Source organism: Brugia malayi, assembly GCF_000002995.4.
Source record: "Brugia malayi strain FR3 genome assembly, contig: Bm_v4_Chr4_scaffold_001, whole genome shotgun sequence".
Taxonomy (NCBI): Eukaryota; Metazoa; Nematoda; class Chromadorea; order Rhabditida; family Onchocercidae; genus Brugia; species Brugia malayi.
In genome coordinates, this window is record NW_025062478.1 from 3,213,133 (window position 1) to 3,228,301 (window position 15,169).

General features: G+C 31.3%; 4 protein-coding genes across 4 annotated transcripts; 2 read left to right on the forward strand and 2 right to left on the reverse strand.

Moving 5' to 3' along the window:
- Positions 1 to 1,077: 1,077 nt before the first annotated feature.
- Bma-cct-7 (T-complex protein 1, eta subunit, putative) lies at positions 1,078 to 4,978 on the reverse strand (the record flags this gene model as incomplete). The annotated part of the gene is made up of 12 exons (XM_001896019.2): positions 1,078 to 1,182; positions 1,454 to 1,624; positions 1,920 to 2,026; positions 2,320 to 2,471; positions 2,576 to 2,728; positions 2,903 to 3,024; positions 3,146 to 3,322; positions 3,400 to 3,516; positions 3,951 to 4,052; positions 4,329 to 4,432; positions 4,525 to 4,653; positions 4,822 to 4,978. 12 exons carry the CDS (start codon positions 4,976 to 4,978, stop codon positions 1,078 to 1,080), a joined length of 1,596 nt encoding a protein of 531 aa, XP_001896054.2.
- Positions 4,979 to 6,857: 1,879 nt separating this feature from the next.
- On the reverse strand, positions 6,858 to 7,991 carry Bm636 (actin-depolymerizing factor 1, putative; the record flags this gene model as incomplete). Its single annotated transcript, XM_001896020.2, has 4 exons — positions 6,858 to 6,929; positions 7,125 to 7,226; positions 7,398 to 7,580; positions 7,848 to 7,991. The coding sequence occupies 4 exons, from the start codon at positions 7,989 to 7,991 to the stop codon at positions 6,858 to 6,860; spliced, it is 501 nt and encodes a 166-aa protein (XP_001896055.1).
- A 1,513-nt stretch (positions 7,992 to 9,504) lies between these two features.
- Bma-uvs-1 (uncharacterized protein) lies at positions 9,505 to 13,189 on the forward strand (the record flags this gene model as incomplete). The annotated part of the gene is made up of 11 exons (XM_043081463.1): positions 9,505 to 9,570; positions 9,883 to 10,098; positions 10,316 to 10,528; positions 10,843 to 11,052; positions 11,207 to 11,457; positions 11,558 to 11,646; positions 11,747 to 11,872; positions 11,940 to 12,090; positions 12,172 to 12,375; positions 12,491 to 12,656; positions 13,070 to 13,189. 11 exons carry the CDS (start codon positions 9,505 to 9,507, stop codon positions 13,187 to 13,189), a joined length of 1,812 nt encoding a protein of 603 aa, XP_042937397.1.
- A 908-nt stretch (positions 13,190 to 14,097) lies between these two features.
- On the forward strand, positions 14,098 to 15,043 carry Bma-phip-1.2 (sex-regulated protein janus-A, putative; the record flags this gene model as incomplete). Its single annotated transcript, XM_043081464.1, has 3 exons — positions 14,098 to 14,166; positions 14,352 to 14,540; positions 14,951 to 15,043. 3 exons carry the CDS (start codon positions 14,098 to 14,100, stop codon positions 15,041 to 15,043), a joined length of 351 nt encoding a protein of 116 aa, XP_042937398.1.
- Between the last annotated feature and the right edge of the window lie 126 nt (positions 15,044 to 15,169).

Here is a 15,169-nt window from a genome sequence, read left to right on the forward strand (position 1 = left end):
ACTATGACCTGTGAGAATGGCAAATGTGCTATTTTTCCGGCAAATGTGGTATTTTGATGAAATCATTCTTAGAATTTAGAAATTATACTTTTTAGAAAACACTAACAACTGCAATAATCGTTTAGAAAGGGTTATCATAACTTAATAGGATTACTTTAATAGAGTTTGGTTCAAAGTTTTTGATACTATTGAAAATGGCAATCTTTTCAACAAAAAAAAGAAAAATTGCGCGTAATTCTACAACATGGGAAGAATATTCGTAACTGCATAATTTTACGTAAAATAAACCTATAAAAAATTGTTAAGAGATCCTTTGAAGGTACATATTTTTAAATGTTCGATGCAGCAACTAATAATATTAACTCAGAAGTGATGAGATAAATTAATAAGTCATAAGAGGACATTGGAGGGCCAATTGAGTTACCTATTTAGCTCATGAGCTATTCAGCTGAATAGATAATAACCTACATTTAGCTCATGTGCTAGTTTTTTGTCATTTATGTTTATTCTTTACATGAAACATTCCTCTTTAGAGCTTTTGCTTAGAATTACCGCACTTTCCGCCTATTTATTACCTTATTCAGCCAAAGACAGCACATGTTCATAGCATATTAGATATCGAAAATAACTTATATTTGTTATCAATCTTAATTTCGTAAGGAATAAAGTTTTTGAATTTATTCTTCCACAAAAAATCCACGTCTCGACGTCTTCACTGCTGTTAAAGATTTAGAGAGCACGTCTGATTTACTATGCGTTTCACGCCACAATCTTCGCACCAAAAAGTTTAAGCATTGTTTTATTCATAAAAAAAAAAAAAATTCAAAGGAAGCAAATCAACAACAATTAAAACAGTGACAATTAAAGGGACAGATATATTTTAAGTACGAATTTCAAAAACTGATCTGTCATTGTTATCAAATCAATAAAGCTGATCAAAAATTAATAAAAAGAAACAATGCAACTGATTGCTGTAAACATAAAATCTGACTGATAGTCACTTTCTTTTGTTTGTTAAACACAACTTTTCTTGAAGTAATTTAATGATATTCCAAACAACATCTTGAAAAAGATACTTTACATATCTGGTAACTGACCACCACTTGCCGAACGAGGATTCTTAATCGTCTGATCAATACTTAAAACAAGACATGCTGCTTCGGTTGCTGCTGTCAGTGCATTCTGAAAATGATGTTTAGCGATTGGCAAATACTTTGTAGACGAAAAATAAATCAAATCTAATCTAAGCAGTGCCTAATAAAACATAAGAAATGTATAGAAATGATAACCTAAAATTTGTCGTTTCATATTTTTATTTCATTTAGTTCAAACTAACTGTACCTTCCATCCGACTTAAACCTTATATTCCTTTATACTCACTGTTTCCAATTAGTATTCCATTTAATTACTGTTTGAAACTAAATTTCATAGTGGAAATCCAGATAAAACAAACTAGTTTCACAACAGCTGGTTCCCAAATACACGCTTTCATATTGTCACTGACATCTTCCGCATAAATATCAACTCCCGCCCACTTATCTCCCTTCGCATGTCGGTGTCGCAATCGATTCAGTATGTCCGTGGCATCTATGCCTGCATTGTAGCATAGCTGCTTTGGAATTACCTAAAATACATAAACATATGCTTTTTCTTTTTCCAAAAAAAAAATCTACATATTTCGTTTATGATTAGCACTCATAATTAATTAAATATAAACAGCACCATATATACAAGAAAAATTTCTACATGAATCATATCAAATAGAAATGGAAACGGCAAGCATTTCAGAAATGAAAAGCATTGTATTATCATATGGGAAAACAACGAAGTGGACGAAAACTTTATAATTTCGAAATTTTGTTCCTCCATTATCACATAAAAAAACTCCCACAAAAAAAAAAAAAAAAAACGAACGATACCTCTAAAGTTTTGGCGAATGCTTGCCAAAAGAATTGCTCTTTGCCCGCGATAGTTTTAGAAATATCTCTAATATGCCGCGAAAGCTCCATTTCAATAGCACCACCACCTAAAGTTGAATAAGCAGTACAATTTATCATAACAACTTTATAAGCACATTTAGTTGATTATAATTAAGCAAAGCTTGTATTTAAAAAAAGACACTCAATACATTCTATTACGCCGGAACGAAAATTGAAGATTTGAACAATAAAGCAAATCTGTATTACATAAGTCCGGAAATCGTAAAATAACTGAGATGCAGAGATTATTAAGCAGACGAAAGTACTGAAATGACAATGAATAAGATAATTCATGTAATTTTCGTTGGCAATCAATCGTCTAAACAAAAACAAAACAAACCAGCAACAATTGTGTCATTTTTTTTAGCACGTCGTACAATCATGATTGCATCGTGCAAAGAACGTTCCGTTTCTGCGATAAATTGCTCTGCACTACCGCGCAAAATCACGGTACAAGCGTTAGCCTTTGTACAGTCCAGGAAAAAGTTATATCTGAGGTAAAAGAAATTTGAAGGAAAAAAAATGGTAAAAAATAGAGAAAGCTAGGAATATGAGATCATTTTTTTAAAAAAAAAAGATAAAAATGGAAATAATACCGTTCGCTTCCTACTTGTTGTTCGTAAAATTCACCGCAGTTTCCAAGAAGTTCCTTGCTAATTTGACTTACGGTTGTAAGAATAGTACCACCACAAGCAGCAATTAATCTATCCATATCAGCCTGTTCCACACGTCCCGCACAAAACATATCTCTACATAAACGTGTTTGGAAGTTAGAATAAAAAGGAGTAAATAAATGTAACGCCTATTTCAAATCTAGAACATTCCACTATCACAAAGATACAATTATATGAACAGTTTCTGCAAATACAAATAATTTAAGAACGATCCTAAAGTATAGTTTTAAGCTTAACGGTAAAACTTACCTATCAGCAAACCATTGTGTTGCCACATCTCCAATTGGCAGTTTTGAAAGTACTACTTTCGCACCAGATTCATGAATTTTCTTCAGTTTGTCATACAAAATTGTCCACTCAGCATCAACAATCTGAAAACCAGGAGAAAATTTAAACTAGCTTTAGTACCATTATGTAAATCAATAATTAAAGTATAATGGAATTCTAAATAGAATCAGTGAAAGTAATAGTTCTGTTTACAGAAACAAATACCTTTTGATATTCATCCACACTTTGAATTCTCATTTCTGCGTTGTCTTTCTCAGCTTTCAATTCCAGTTCAATATTAAGCAAGGCAACGGAAGGATTTTTGTAATGTTTTGGTTGCATTTCAAAGCCTGCATAACTGAATGCTTTCTTGAATGCAATGCCTTTAACAAGTTGAGAATCCTGAAAAATTCTAATGCGCCTAATTACTGCAAGAATTCATAAAATCATGACAACCAATTCTTCATGAAAATACGTACCGAAAGAGATCCACCGCTAACTTTCTTAATCCCTATCATATTTGATGTCAAATTTTCATCCAAATACGCGACAGCATCAACAGCCATTTCAGCGAAGAATTCCCGTTCTTGACTTATCTTCAATTTTTACAAAATAATGTCTAAGAAAAAAAAAAGAAAAATTGACTACAAATTTTCATCGAGAAGCTGAAGTGATAGCAGCCGTTAAGGCAATGCAGAGATCATTCTAATCTTTCAATGAATCAAAAACATTAGAACAAACGTCGAATTGATGAAATCAACAGTCTCAAAATCAATCGATGCAGTTTAAAAAGAAATTTCGTTTGTCTCCTTTAATCTGTGTATGATCGTATGTGAAACACAAATATATGATAAAACAAAACTGCATCAATATAAGCTGGAAAAAATCCTAGCGATCAATTAATTTGTCTCTTCACATAGTTCGTTCGAGTTCGTAAGGTTCTTATTAATCAAGGATGTTTGGAAATTTCAACTATTATTTAAAGAAAAAGGCAAAATCACCGCAAATGTCTGAATAGCATAAAACGCACCAATTTACTACTGAGACAAGTAGTGGCACACCGAGTTAGCATTTCACGCATATTAGTATCGCCACTGATTTTTTCAGCCAGTTGCTTAAGTCGACTGACTGCCTTAAATTACAAAGTATTTAAAAAAGCTTTTTTCTCCTTACCTCCTACTTCTTTTGCTAATTTTATACTGCAATCAAACAATACCACTGCGTTATTTCAAAATACCCGAAATGTCATTATATTAACAATCGACTGAGATCGAATGATCAGTACACAGCTAATTCCGTAAAAGATAAAGTTGCTAAAATTCCGCCACTTTATAACTATATGTATATGCATTTAATAATCTATTTGGTTATTACGGTATGGTGACGCAACAATTAAAAACAAGCAAACCTCTTCACAAGCTTTTGAATAGGATCGAATTATTAGCTGTGGGCTCACACCATCTTCAATGAAAGATTTTGAACGTTTCAAAAGCTCGGCTGCTAGTATTACAACTGAAAATCACGAATTAAAAGTTAACATTTGAGTGATATAGCTATACAAGAAAGACTTAGTAATTAGATTCCATTTATGACAGTTCATTTACCTGAAGTCGTGCCATCGCCAACTTCAGCATCTTGACTTTTCGCTATATCGACCATAACTTGAGCTGCGGGAAAAACAACATCCAGTAATTTCAGGATGGTTGCTCCATCGTTTGAGACCGTTGTTTTACCTGAAGGTCATTTACTGGAGGATGTAAAAAAGTGAAGACCTTCAGTTGACAGAATAAATGCATGTCATCAATTAAAACTTCACAATATCGATTAAATCATCAGCTAAACATTCAAAATCTGATTACATTTAAGAAAATGTTGATAAAATTCGGTGCGGTATAGAATACCTTTAGAATCGATAATCAGTTTATCCATGCCACGAGGTCCTAGAGTGGTACGAACACTATCGGCGATCACATTGCATGCACTAATATTACTAATTATTTGTTGTTTACCAAACTTTGCTTCTGTTCCCTCTTTCAACAAAATTATTGGTCCGTTCATCATGGCTTGACAATTATAGGAAGCAAAAGTTTCTTCAGCTGAAAACCTGTAATATAAATACATTACTCTACAACATTACTCCTCTTTTCTACTTTTTTGAACCACAACAGGTAACAGATTACAGTGGACGTTAAGAGACTGCATCGGTATTTAATGGACGATAATGAAATATTACTTCCTTGCAAATCCTATTAAAAAACATATTAGTATCTATGCACTTTTCACTTGCGCTATGTAGTTCTAATAATCAGCACAAAATGCAGAATTGATTTCTTGCTTTGAATAAAACATCACATAACTCGATGGTTAACAAATGCTAATGCTACTGATTAGCTGAGATATAAGTTTGTAAAAGTCCCAACCCATAAAAAGATGTACATTGATCTTCTTTGTATCAATTCAAAATATTGGTAATCTTTGAAATACTGAGTACTTCATTAAGATCACTTTTCATTTTACAATCTCCTTAACATAAATTCTTCATGCTAAAGTTTCATGTTCCCTATATTATATGTGACATATTCTATGCTCAAATAAAATTACAGCTCCAACTATCACATTACTTCATATTTAATCTGTGGACTAATAGCAACCGTCGACAACCTGAAGAAAACCACCTAACACCATCGCATGCTTAACTTTCAAGTTCTACATATTTCCTTCAACAGAATAAAATATTACTGGGACAGTTCATAACTGTTCGAGTTTCTGCACAACATGATTAGATACTTTATTAATACTAATCGAAACAAACTATATTCAAACATAAAAATTTTAATTCAACTTAAGTGTTGAAGAAGAGAACTTACACTCTTTTTCAACCCAAGAAAAAAGTTTCAGAAGCAAAATGTTTCTTTTTTAATGCAAAACACATTCAGCACACAGTGATATACAAAGCATACGCGCATGAGCAGACTATGTATTTCTGTGCACAATGAGAAGGAAGAACTGAAGAATGGTAAGTGCAAGTGAAACAAAGTGACATATGCTAAATGAATTTTGTTGGCAAGGAATGATAATTCGAAACTGTAAAGCAGAATGAAGAATTGCAAAAATACACAAAAAAAAAATTAAAAATTGAAAAAATAAAAAGACAAATCAATTTTTGTGAACTTGAAAAAGAATTTCACTCCATAAGAAATCATTCAAATCAAATATGGATCGACTGCAGATCAAGCTTATAACTTAATGATGACTAATCACAAAGAAAACACTAACGTTTTGCTCAGCTAAGTTCCTTTTTAAACAAAAGAAAAAGTTCATCTGATTTCTCAAATATCTCTATTCTTTTATTTTCTAAAAATATACTCCCATTTTCCTTTCTATTCTCTTAATTTCATCCAACAAATGAGTAAACCATTCTACAGAATAAGGCAGTCTGTTAAAACAGATTGCTTCAATTACAATTCGATAAAGACAGTTTATATAATGAAAAGTACGGCTGATAGTTGCACTTCCAATAACTTTAGGCAACTAATGAATGCCTTACAGTGTCTTCATCAGTAATTCAACTCATTCATTACAACTGTTTTGAAAGATTCTTCCAGTCATTTTTGGATTTTCAATGTAAAATGTAAATATTTTAAAAATATAAAATGATATTTTAAAAGCAAAAAAAGGATGGCAGATCTCCGTATAATGGACATAACTACAAAGCACTAGAATCTAATAAGTCTAGTGTGTTATCAAACAGTACAGTTAATTTTTCTCTAGGCTCTAGATAAGAGAATTTAATCACCCTTACTCAGGAGCAACCATAAAATCAATTTCATTTTCATTAATGGTAAACCAAATAAATATCAACGTAAAACAATGAGGCTAATATTCATTTCGATCACGTACATAATTTCAATCGGCAATTGTAGCGATCAAAAAACCATTAATTGTCGCGGTATTTTTCACTCAGCTTGGACAAAAGCTCCTTGTGAGCGATTTCGGAATCATCGGAAACCTTAAGATAATAGTTCGTAACATGCAACTTAAGCATAAATAGCATCTGAATAGGGTTCAAGTGGCGACAAATTTTTATATAAGAAAGTGAAGAAAAGAAGAAAAACTTCGGACATCAAGACTTCCTGGCATTCATTGTTTAACTCTCCATATTATTAACAGTTAAGTAAGAAAAAAGCACGAGAAAATTATTTACTTGAAATTGCAGAATTTTAGCAGTTCCTAACGATGACTTGATTGCAGAAGCGGATGAAGCGTAAACCATTTTCTTCTTGATTGGTGCACCATCGGGACATAGCTACAAATGCAATAAATTTCAAAAAGCTTGTTTCTTTTATACTTTGAGATAATATGGAAAAAAACGAATGATTTGAAGAATTTTAATTTACAATTTTAGATTTAACAGTCCAGTAACGACTCTTTTAATGCATAAATATGAAGAATTTTCTATGATTAAATTGCAAATAACCTGAATGAAAACAATTTTGTCCATTTTAGAAGTACCGGCGCCGGGTCGATTGCATGAAAACTTGAAATCGAAAACAGCATAACGACAATCTTTAAAACCATTCGTCCGTTCTCTTAAATCTTGTACGAACGCTTCATATGCTGTTTTCGAATTTTCGTCATGATCATCATCTGTTACACCAAGCTATAAATTAATTTAATTGCAACCAAATTCAAATACACTTATAATGTAATGAGCCATTAAATTATTAAGTTATACACGCTTACATTATGCTCATAAGAAAGAAAGTCTGGCATCATCTTATTAAACGCTAGAATTAACGTGATACAGATAACAACACAACACTGACTAAATCATCTAAATTTCTCTTTCCTGATCAAAACAATTTTTAAGATTTGTATATATTCCTCATCTAAAATTAGCTAACTTTAACATATTAGCAAAACTAACTTCATCGGGTGAAACAGCTGCTTCTACTACAACTTCTTTGTCCTCAATTTTGTAAATGATATAACGCAGTTTATGATGCTTTCCTTCCGAAAGTTGCTGAAATACAGTTTGACATTCTGAATTGACCAATACACCTGAGGACATTCTATGTGTGTGCACCTGAAAAACCACACAATATCACATAATACTCCACAATCCTAGAAATCCAAGCACACAACAGACACACCTACCCAGCAAACAACTTCCACCCTTATTTAAAAAACCCAAATTAATGACTGGAGTGCGGCCTGTTAGTATGCAAAACAATATCCCTCCAATTGTCGTGCTTACGCTAAAGAGATTAATGTTAAGTCTGATTTGTTGTAAGCAAAGAGTTGGGATATAATGGTCAGGAAGAATTTGTGGGATGAAGGTTTTATCAGTGATAATCAAAATTATCATCCGTGATCTGATCTATTTGACTAGTAAGGTCGTAGCAGTAGTAGTAGTATGTGAATTAGTTTTATGTTTATCAGTAAGTGACAGTGTTGTAGTAAATTATAAGATTTTAATAAATACGTGACGCTATAAATTTTGCTGTTACTAATTATGTAAAGCGTTAAGTTGATTTGCATGGAATAGTAAAAATTCACAATAAAATTTTTGATTAAATCATGTTTGAAATTACTTGAAAATACTTTTTCAAGTAATTTCGTTTCAAAGATTATATCTAAAAATATTTTGTAAATTTGGGAATTAAAAAAATCAAAGTTAAAAAAGTTATTTGGAAATAACTGGAAGAATTGCTTTAAAAAAAAGAAAAAATAAAATTGAAAAAAAATTATCGTTAGAAAGATTCTGAGCAAAAAACTAAAAAGTTCAAAAAGTAATTACAGCACATGTCCTCTAGTAAACAACGTAGAAGCATGAATAATCAATTCAGAGTGATTTTTCTTTTTCTTTTTCGTTGCAACAATGAAATAAATTATTCGTTGTTATTCTGAAAAACTAGAAAATGTTTACAGCTGGAAAGTCTGACTTCTTTCATTTGATTTTTATTTTCCTTAATCATTTATTGGTATTTTGAATGGACATTATGCAGGATTGAATGATCAAATCCGGAATGCTTCTTCTTCATATGCATTGATTATATAAGGTTTTCATTAACTTTATCAATTTTATTTCTGTTTTCTTCTTCCATTCTTCATAAGGATTAATAGTCAATGCATCTGTCCCAGTAATTTCTGTGAAAATTTTCACTCAAATTACGTTCCGATTTCCGCTTAATTTGCTCTGTGATTTCTTTATGAATACTTTCTTCATTGAACGTATGCTAAAAAAGAAGCAAACTGTTATCATACCGAAAGACGTATATTTTATTCCATTAAACATAAAGATATAAACTATGCGATTCACACCTTTCATCTAAATTCTGCAAACTAAAATGAAACTGGAAATTGGAATTTCTTTTCCTGAGTAGAATATTTGGAACACAGTGACATCACTTACGTCAAAATTTTTTCATGTTACGCGTGTTTTGAATGTTAAAATTTTGTTTAGAGCTTTTATCATTTGCTTGGCTTATTTGAATATTGGATGGGATGGTTTAATTTTGTAAACTTGCCGCAATCCGAAAATCATTTATTTTATGTTCACATGAAACTTGAAATTCCACTGAATGCAGGACGGAGGATCTTCTCAGCTAATAGCTTCCAGAAGGATTCTTTCTAATTTAATTAAACAGGTAAAATTATTTTCAAGAATACTGAAATGTAATTTTTCAATGAGCAGTGGAAATTACTATGGTCATTAATTTTCAAAGTCCTGGGTAATAGATGTATAAAATAAAATGATTAATTGAAGAAGTGACGCTTTTGTTAAGGTATGCCACTGATCATACTGTTTGGATTTTTACTCATTTTTTGATATACGATTTTTGACAACGATTATCAGCTTGGTGAAATATAACGTGAACTATAGGCATTTAGAATTTTTATTTGACGTTGTTTCTCACAACTGCTGAATTTAGTACCTTCTTAGTACTTCATCGTTTCAGTTCGACTTCAGTAGACGAGTACTGAATGAAGTTAAACTCAAAGAATTGAAACAGATTTTAAAGAGTAATCCGGATATCATTGAGACTATCTTTACTGATTTTTTGAAATATTTCCGACAAAATGATTGTGAATATCGTTTGGCTGTTTTACAACTATGTGCAGAACTCTTTCAACGATCTCATGTTTTCCGTATTCAGCTGACCAGTCATATGCAGGTTTGTGTCGAGGAAGTTTGAATTAAAGATGGACAGTAGCGAAATTATCATGATATATATTTAAGCTTTTTAAAATTTTTTCATATTTAAACTTCTTCCAAATTGCACAGAATTATTATTAAAAAGAGTGGTTTTGTTTTGGCTTTCCTGTAGTGCGTGATTTTCTTTTGATACGCTCATTTTTAATTGATTCCAATAATCTGTATTAACTTTTCAGGAAGTTCTGTTGTATACAGCAGAAACAGATCCTCTCCATTATCCTCTTCCACCTCCCAAGGAAGCTGCCAAAATTCTTAAATTAGAAACTTTGAAGCTTGTCAAACTTTGGCATGAGAAATATGCAGAAGCTTATTCGAAATTGAATTTTGCTGTCAATTTCTTGCGCTCTTCAAAATCTTTAGATTTTGAACACGCTAGTGCTGAACTTCAGGTATTTTCTCTTATTTCTTAAAAAATTAAGATGCCTATCTGTTGTTAAATATGTATGGTAATTATCGTGAGCTGTTCAGTTATTTTTGATATCGTATTGTAAATATTGGTTTCAACACTTACATTAACATAATAATGCAGTACGAAAAAAACTTTTATTTTTCTACTGCCAAACTAGAAAATGGGATTTGTATTTTATTTTAAATCATATATTTATTTTTTTTTCATTCAAATTTATTTAAAATTAAAATAGATGTTATAATTTTAAGTCCTAATTTTTTGTAAATGAAAATTTTTTACGCGAGTTGTTTTCAGATTGAAAGGCAACGTGCTGAAGAAAGAGATCGGAAAAAAGATGAGCAGAGTAAGCGAGTGATCGAGAAAATTGAAAAAGAGTTTAAAGAACGATTAGAGGAAATTTCACGTTGTATCAATGAGACACGACATGCACTTGAGCTCCTGGTGCCACGATTTGATATTGATAACGATACACATGACAAGAGACATCTCGGTTATGAGAATGAGGTTGCAGTTGGTTTTCTGTAAAAATATTTTAGAATTTAATTGATGAAATCATTACATCTTATTCTCTTTATCTTTTTTAACACATATTAGCCTTCCGTTCCACGCCAAATTTTTTTATGCTTTGATTTCATTCATATTCACTAAGTAATTTTAGATGATTCATGGATATAGTGTACTCGAACCAGTGGCTGTCACTGTTGCGCTGGATGCACCAGTTGTGAATGTGAATGCAGAAAATAAAATAATCATAAATGCTTTGATGGACTGTATGACAATGTTGCAATTTTATAAGAAAATCATTTGCCGTTGGCTTATCAAGCTTGGCAAGTATGGTGGAAACAATGGGCAGAAACTGTGCAAGGAAATTGTTCATTTAAAAGATAGGATTACGATTGAATTGAGAAAGTCAGCATTTTTTATCTGGATTGGAAATGATAGAATTTTTTTTAATTTATTAAAGAATTTTGTGGCGATGTAAACAAAATAAAATTTAATAGAATTTTAGGTGTGAAGAATTGCACTTGCAAAGCAAACAGAAGTCAGATGAAGAAGATTCGGAGACTGACGATCTTGAAGATGTGCCAGAAAAAGAAGGTGATTTGTTTGCCTTTCACTTTTTAATTCCTTTTTATTTTATGTGATAAAGCTCTAAAAGTTTTACCATTTTGGTTAATAATAATTGGATATTTATCAGGTTTGGAGTTGGAATGCAAACCACCACAAGAATTGCCCGAATATATTTTAAGAAAAACAATGGAAAACAGTTCAGCTGGTCCTAGCAAAATTTCTGGAGTGCAGAAACCACTAAATTTATCGCCAGGTAGAATTATGATTACTTTTATGGTTTTTATTGCTCTTGTGCTCTTGTAGAACTTTTTATTTTCCAGATCACAAAAAGAGTGAAGAATATGGAAATAAAGTACCAGTTTTGTCATATGGACTTGATCTGAAATACTGGGGTGAAAATGACATCAAGCCCGCTGAAGTACCACGAAATAATGCTGACTGCCATCGATTTTGGCGTCCTTCAGATGAAAGGTTAGCAAACTATTAACGTTTTAAACTTTGCTTACGTTAATCATTTCTAGTTATATGATCACTTCTATTTTTAAATTGTAGTTGTTCAACAAATTTGGATATCTCAGAAGCATATCACGCACGAGTTATAACATTTGTTGGTCAACAGTTAATGAGTAGTCGGCAATGCCGTGTTCCGCTTAGTGATGGAACACTATGTCCTCGTATGGATCAAAAACGCTGTCCACTACATGGGAAGATCATTGATCGTGATGAGATGGGATTTCCAGTGAACGAAATCATTGAGTATGTAATTTTAAAAGTGATATTTGAAATAAAGGAACAAGTTTTAATTGAGTTTCAAACTTTTAATTACACATTCCAAAATTCAAATGCTATGGATAGCCTTTCCCGTTTGCAGGAAATCTTGCAATTCAGAACATGATGCTAAGGAGGAGGAAGAATATATTAGAGATGTCGAAGCTGCGACTGGAGTTAATTTGAGGGGAAATGTAAAGCGAAGGAAGAGGAAACGACAAGAAGATACTGAAGGAAATGCACCAGTTGCCGTAAGAAATAGACTCAGTGTAAGAAGTTGCTAATTTCAATATTTCCCTCCCAGAGGTCTGGGGAGCATTTTGTAGGTAGATTATGAGGATATTCTCGACAATCCTGTTAATAATGCAAGGTTGGAATGTCATGAATGACTGTCTTAGGTATTAGGGGCAGTGAATAAGATAGTTTGGTGGTTAACCAGATATATCTATAGCATCTTTCGGAATGGGACTAGATACAAGAATGTATCGTAATTACTATTAAAAATAATCACGCTACTTTGGAGTTATTGCTGAATTAAGAAATTAGGTTTTGTTAGTCTTTTTTTTCTTTCTTAATTTATGAAGATATGGAATTTGTTGGTAGTAAATTTTAGGTAAGGAATTTTCTTGCGATATTTATATCTCAAATCGAGATTTACATAATCATGTACTTTCGTTTCTAGGCTAAACTATTTAATCGAAGTACAATGAAACGAGTTTATGAAACATTAGAATCTGTTCGAAAAGCAAGAGCAACAAAGAATTTCGAGCATCAGTTCAATTATGCTTTAACGAAAAGTTGATCAATAGAAAATTTACAGATTTATGGATGTGATTACAATTATTTAATTTTACTGTTTTCGGTTGTTCAGCATATTGAATATTTGCATTAAATTTCTGAATTTGGTAGTGAAGTTAATGGTGATTCTATGACACAAAGGTAAATCGCAATTATTATTGCCCAGTGGGCTTTAGAAATGTGATATTCTTTTCAAGGTAGTTATCAAAGATTACTATATTAAACGATCTTAGAAAAGGTATGATTGAAGCACTTGTTATTATATCATTTAAATACTTTATGAATTAGTCATATTTCTGATGTTAATAATATGGTAAGAAAAATAAGGGATTAGCTAATGGTAGCAATAATGATATATGCTGGTTATGAAATTTGAGTGTAAATTTAATGATGTTTAATGAGATTGTTTTGTTATCTTTTGTCTTAATAGCATTTTTGAATTTTTTCTGTGATTATTTTTGTTATTTCTTGTGCACATTTCTTGTATTTTTTATTATTTTTTATAGTATCTTATTATTTCTTGGATAATGAAAATTCTAAGTCTCACTTTAAAAAAGAAAAGAAAAAGTTCTGGACATCGATGTACTGTCATAACTTATACTCAAGCTTTCGCCTTTTTTATTGTTGAAGTTTCTATGATAAAAAGCAGTAATTTTAATTACATACAATTCAGTTCTTAGTTGCACTGTTATAGTATAGTAATGGAAGGTTGAAGTATGATAGCTATCTGAACTGTGGTGAAAGATTTTTAGATTCATTGGGGTTTTGTCAAAGGAATGCTTGAATTTATTACAAACAACATATTTGGCTGTTGCTTTTCTTATTGAGTAATTTCTTATAGACAAGATTTCTCATTTCATCAAAACTCTTACTAACTTCCGGCGTATAAGGCTATTTTCAAGTTCAACAACTATGCCACTAGTCGATGTACCTGGTGCTAAAATCGATCCTGATGGCGTTTTCAAATATATATTAATAAAGGTACATTTTTGATCCAAGAATAGTTATTTCCAGATATAGCGGTAACTATGTCACTTGAAGTTAATGTGTTAACACAAAGAGACAAAGAAGAGAACGATTATTTAATAATTTAGTGAATTTCACTTTTGAAACGGTTAGAATATCGAAGTGATGGCTATAATATGATGCAATTTATACAGTTATAGGTAACAGAAAAAGCTACAAAGAAAGAAAAACTAATCGTACGTGGGTATGCTCGTTGCGCTTATCATGGCGATGTGTTAGACGAAACAGAAAAAGAACTTGGGACAGATTACGAACTGTTATGTTTAGGTGGAGGTAGGATCAAGCATGAATCGAAAAATCACAGCATATTAGTATATGGTTATTCACAGGTTATCAAATTTTATTATAATTTATTATATATTAATAGCATATATTAATAATAATTGCCCAGTAGATATGATAATTTTCAATTTACTGTAATCATTTTTTGTGGATTTTTAGAATTTAGAAAGTAAATTAGTGTTATCATTCGCCCCACAGAAAGCAAAAACATATTTGAAAAATGATCGAATGTCATTTTTGTTATTATTATTTTTTGGAATACTACAAATATTTCCGTAAAATTAGATCTTCATGTTTTTGTATGTTTAGTGTTTTTTAAAACATAAACTTTCGTCGAATTGGTGCGATGGAAAAATTATTCGACAGGACGATAAATTGAAAAAATGGACTTATAGAAATTTCACAATTTCATTTAAATTCTGTACATTATTTAATTTCATCGCAATTATATATTTAGGGTTATGGCCCTGCGGATCACCAGATAAGTGTCGATATCTTGAAAGAGAAATATCCCAATTATAAAATCACCTTTTCTAATGAAGGATATTAATTCGTTTTCAGTATGCTCCAATATTTATCGTTATTGTTTTAAATTGCTGCATGATTTCCATCATTATTTTTTTCATCTCTCTTGTTTTTATGTTTGATTGAAGTTAAAATTTGAATTGTAATTTCA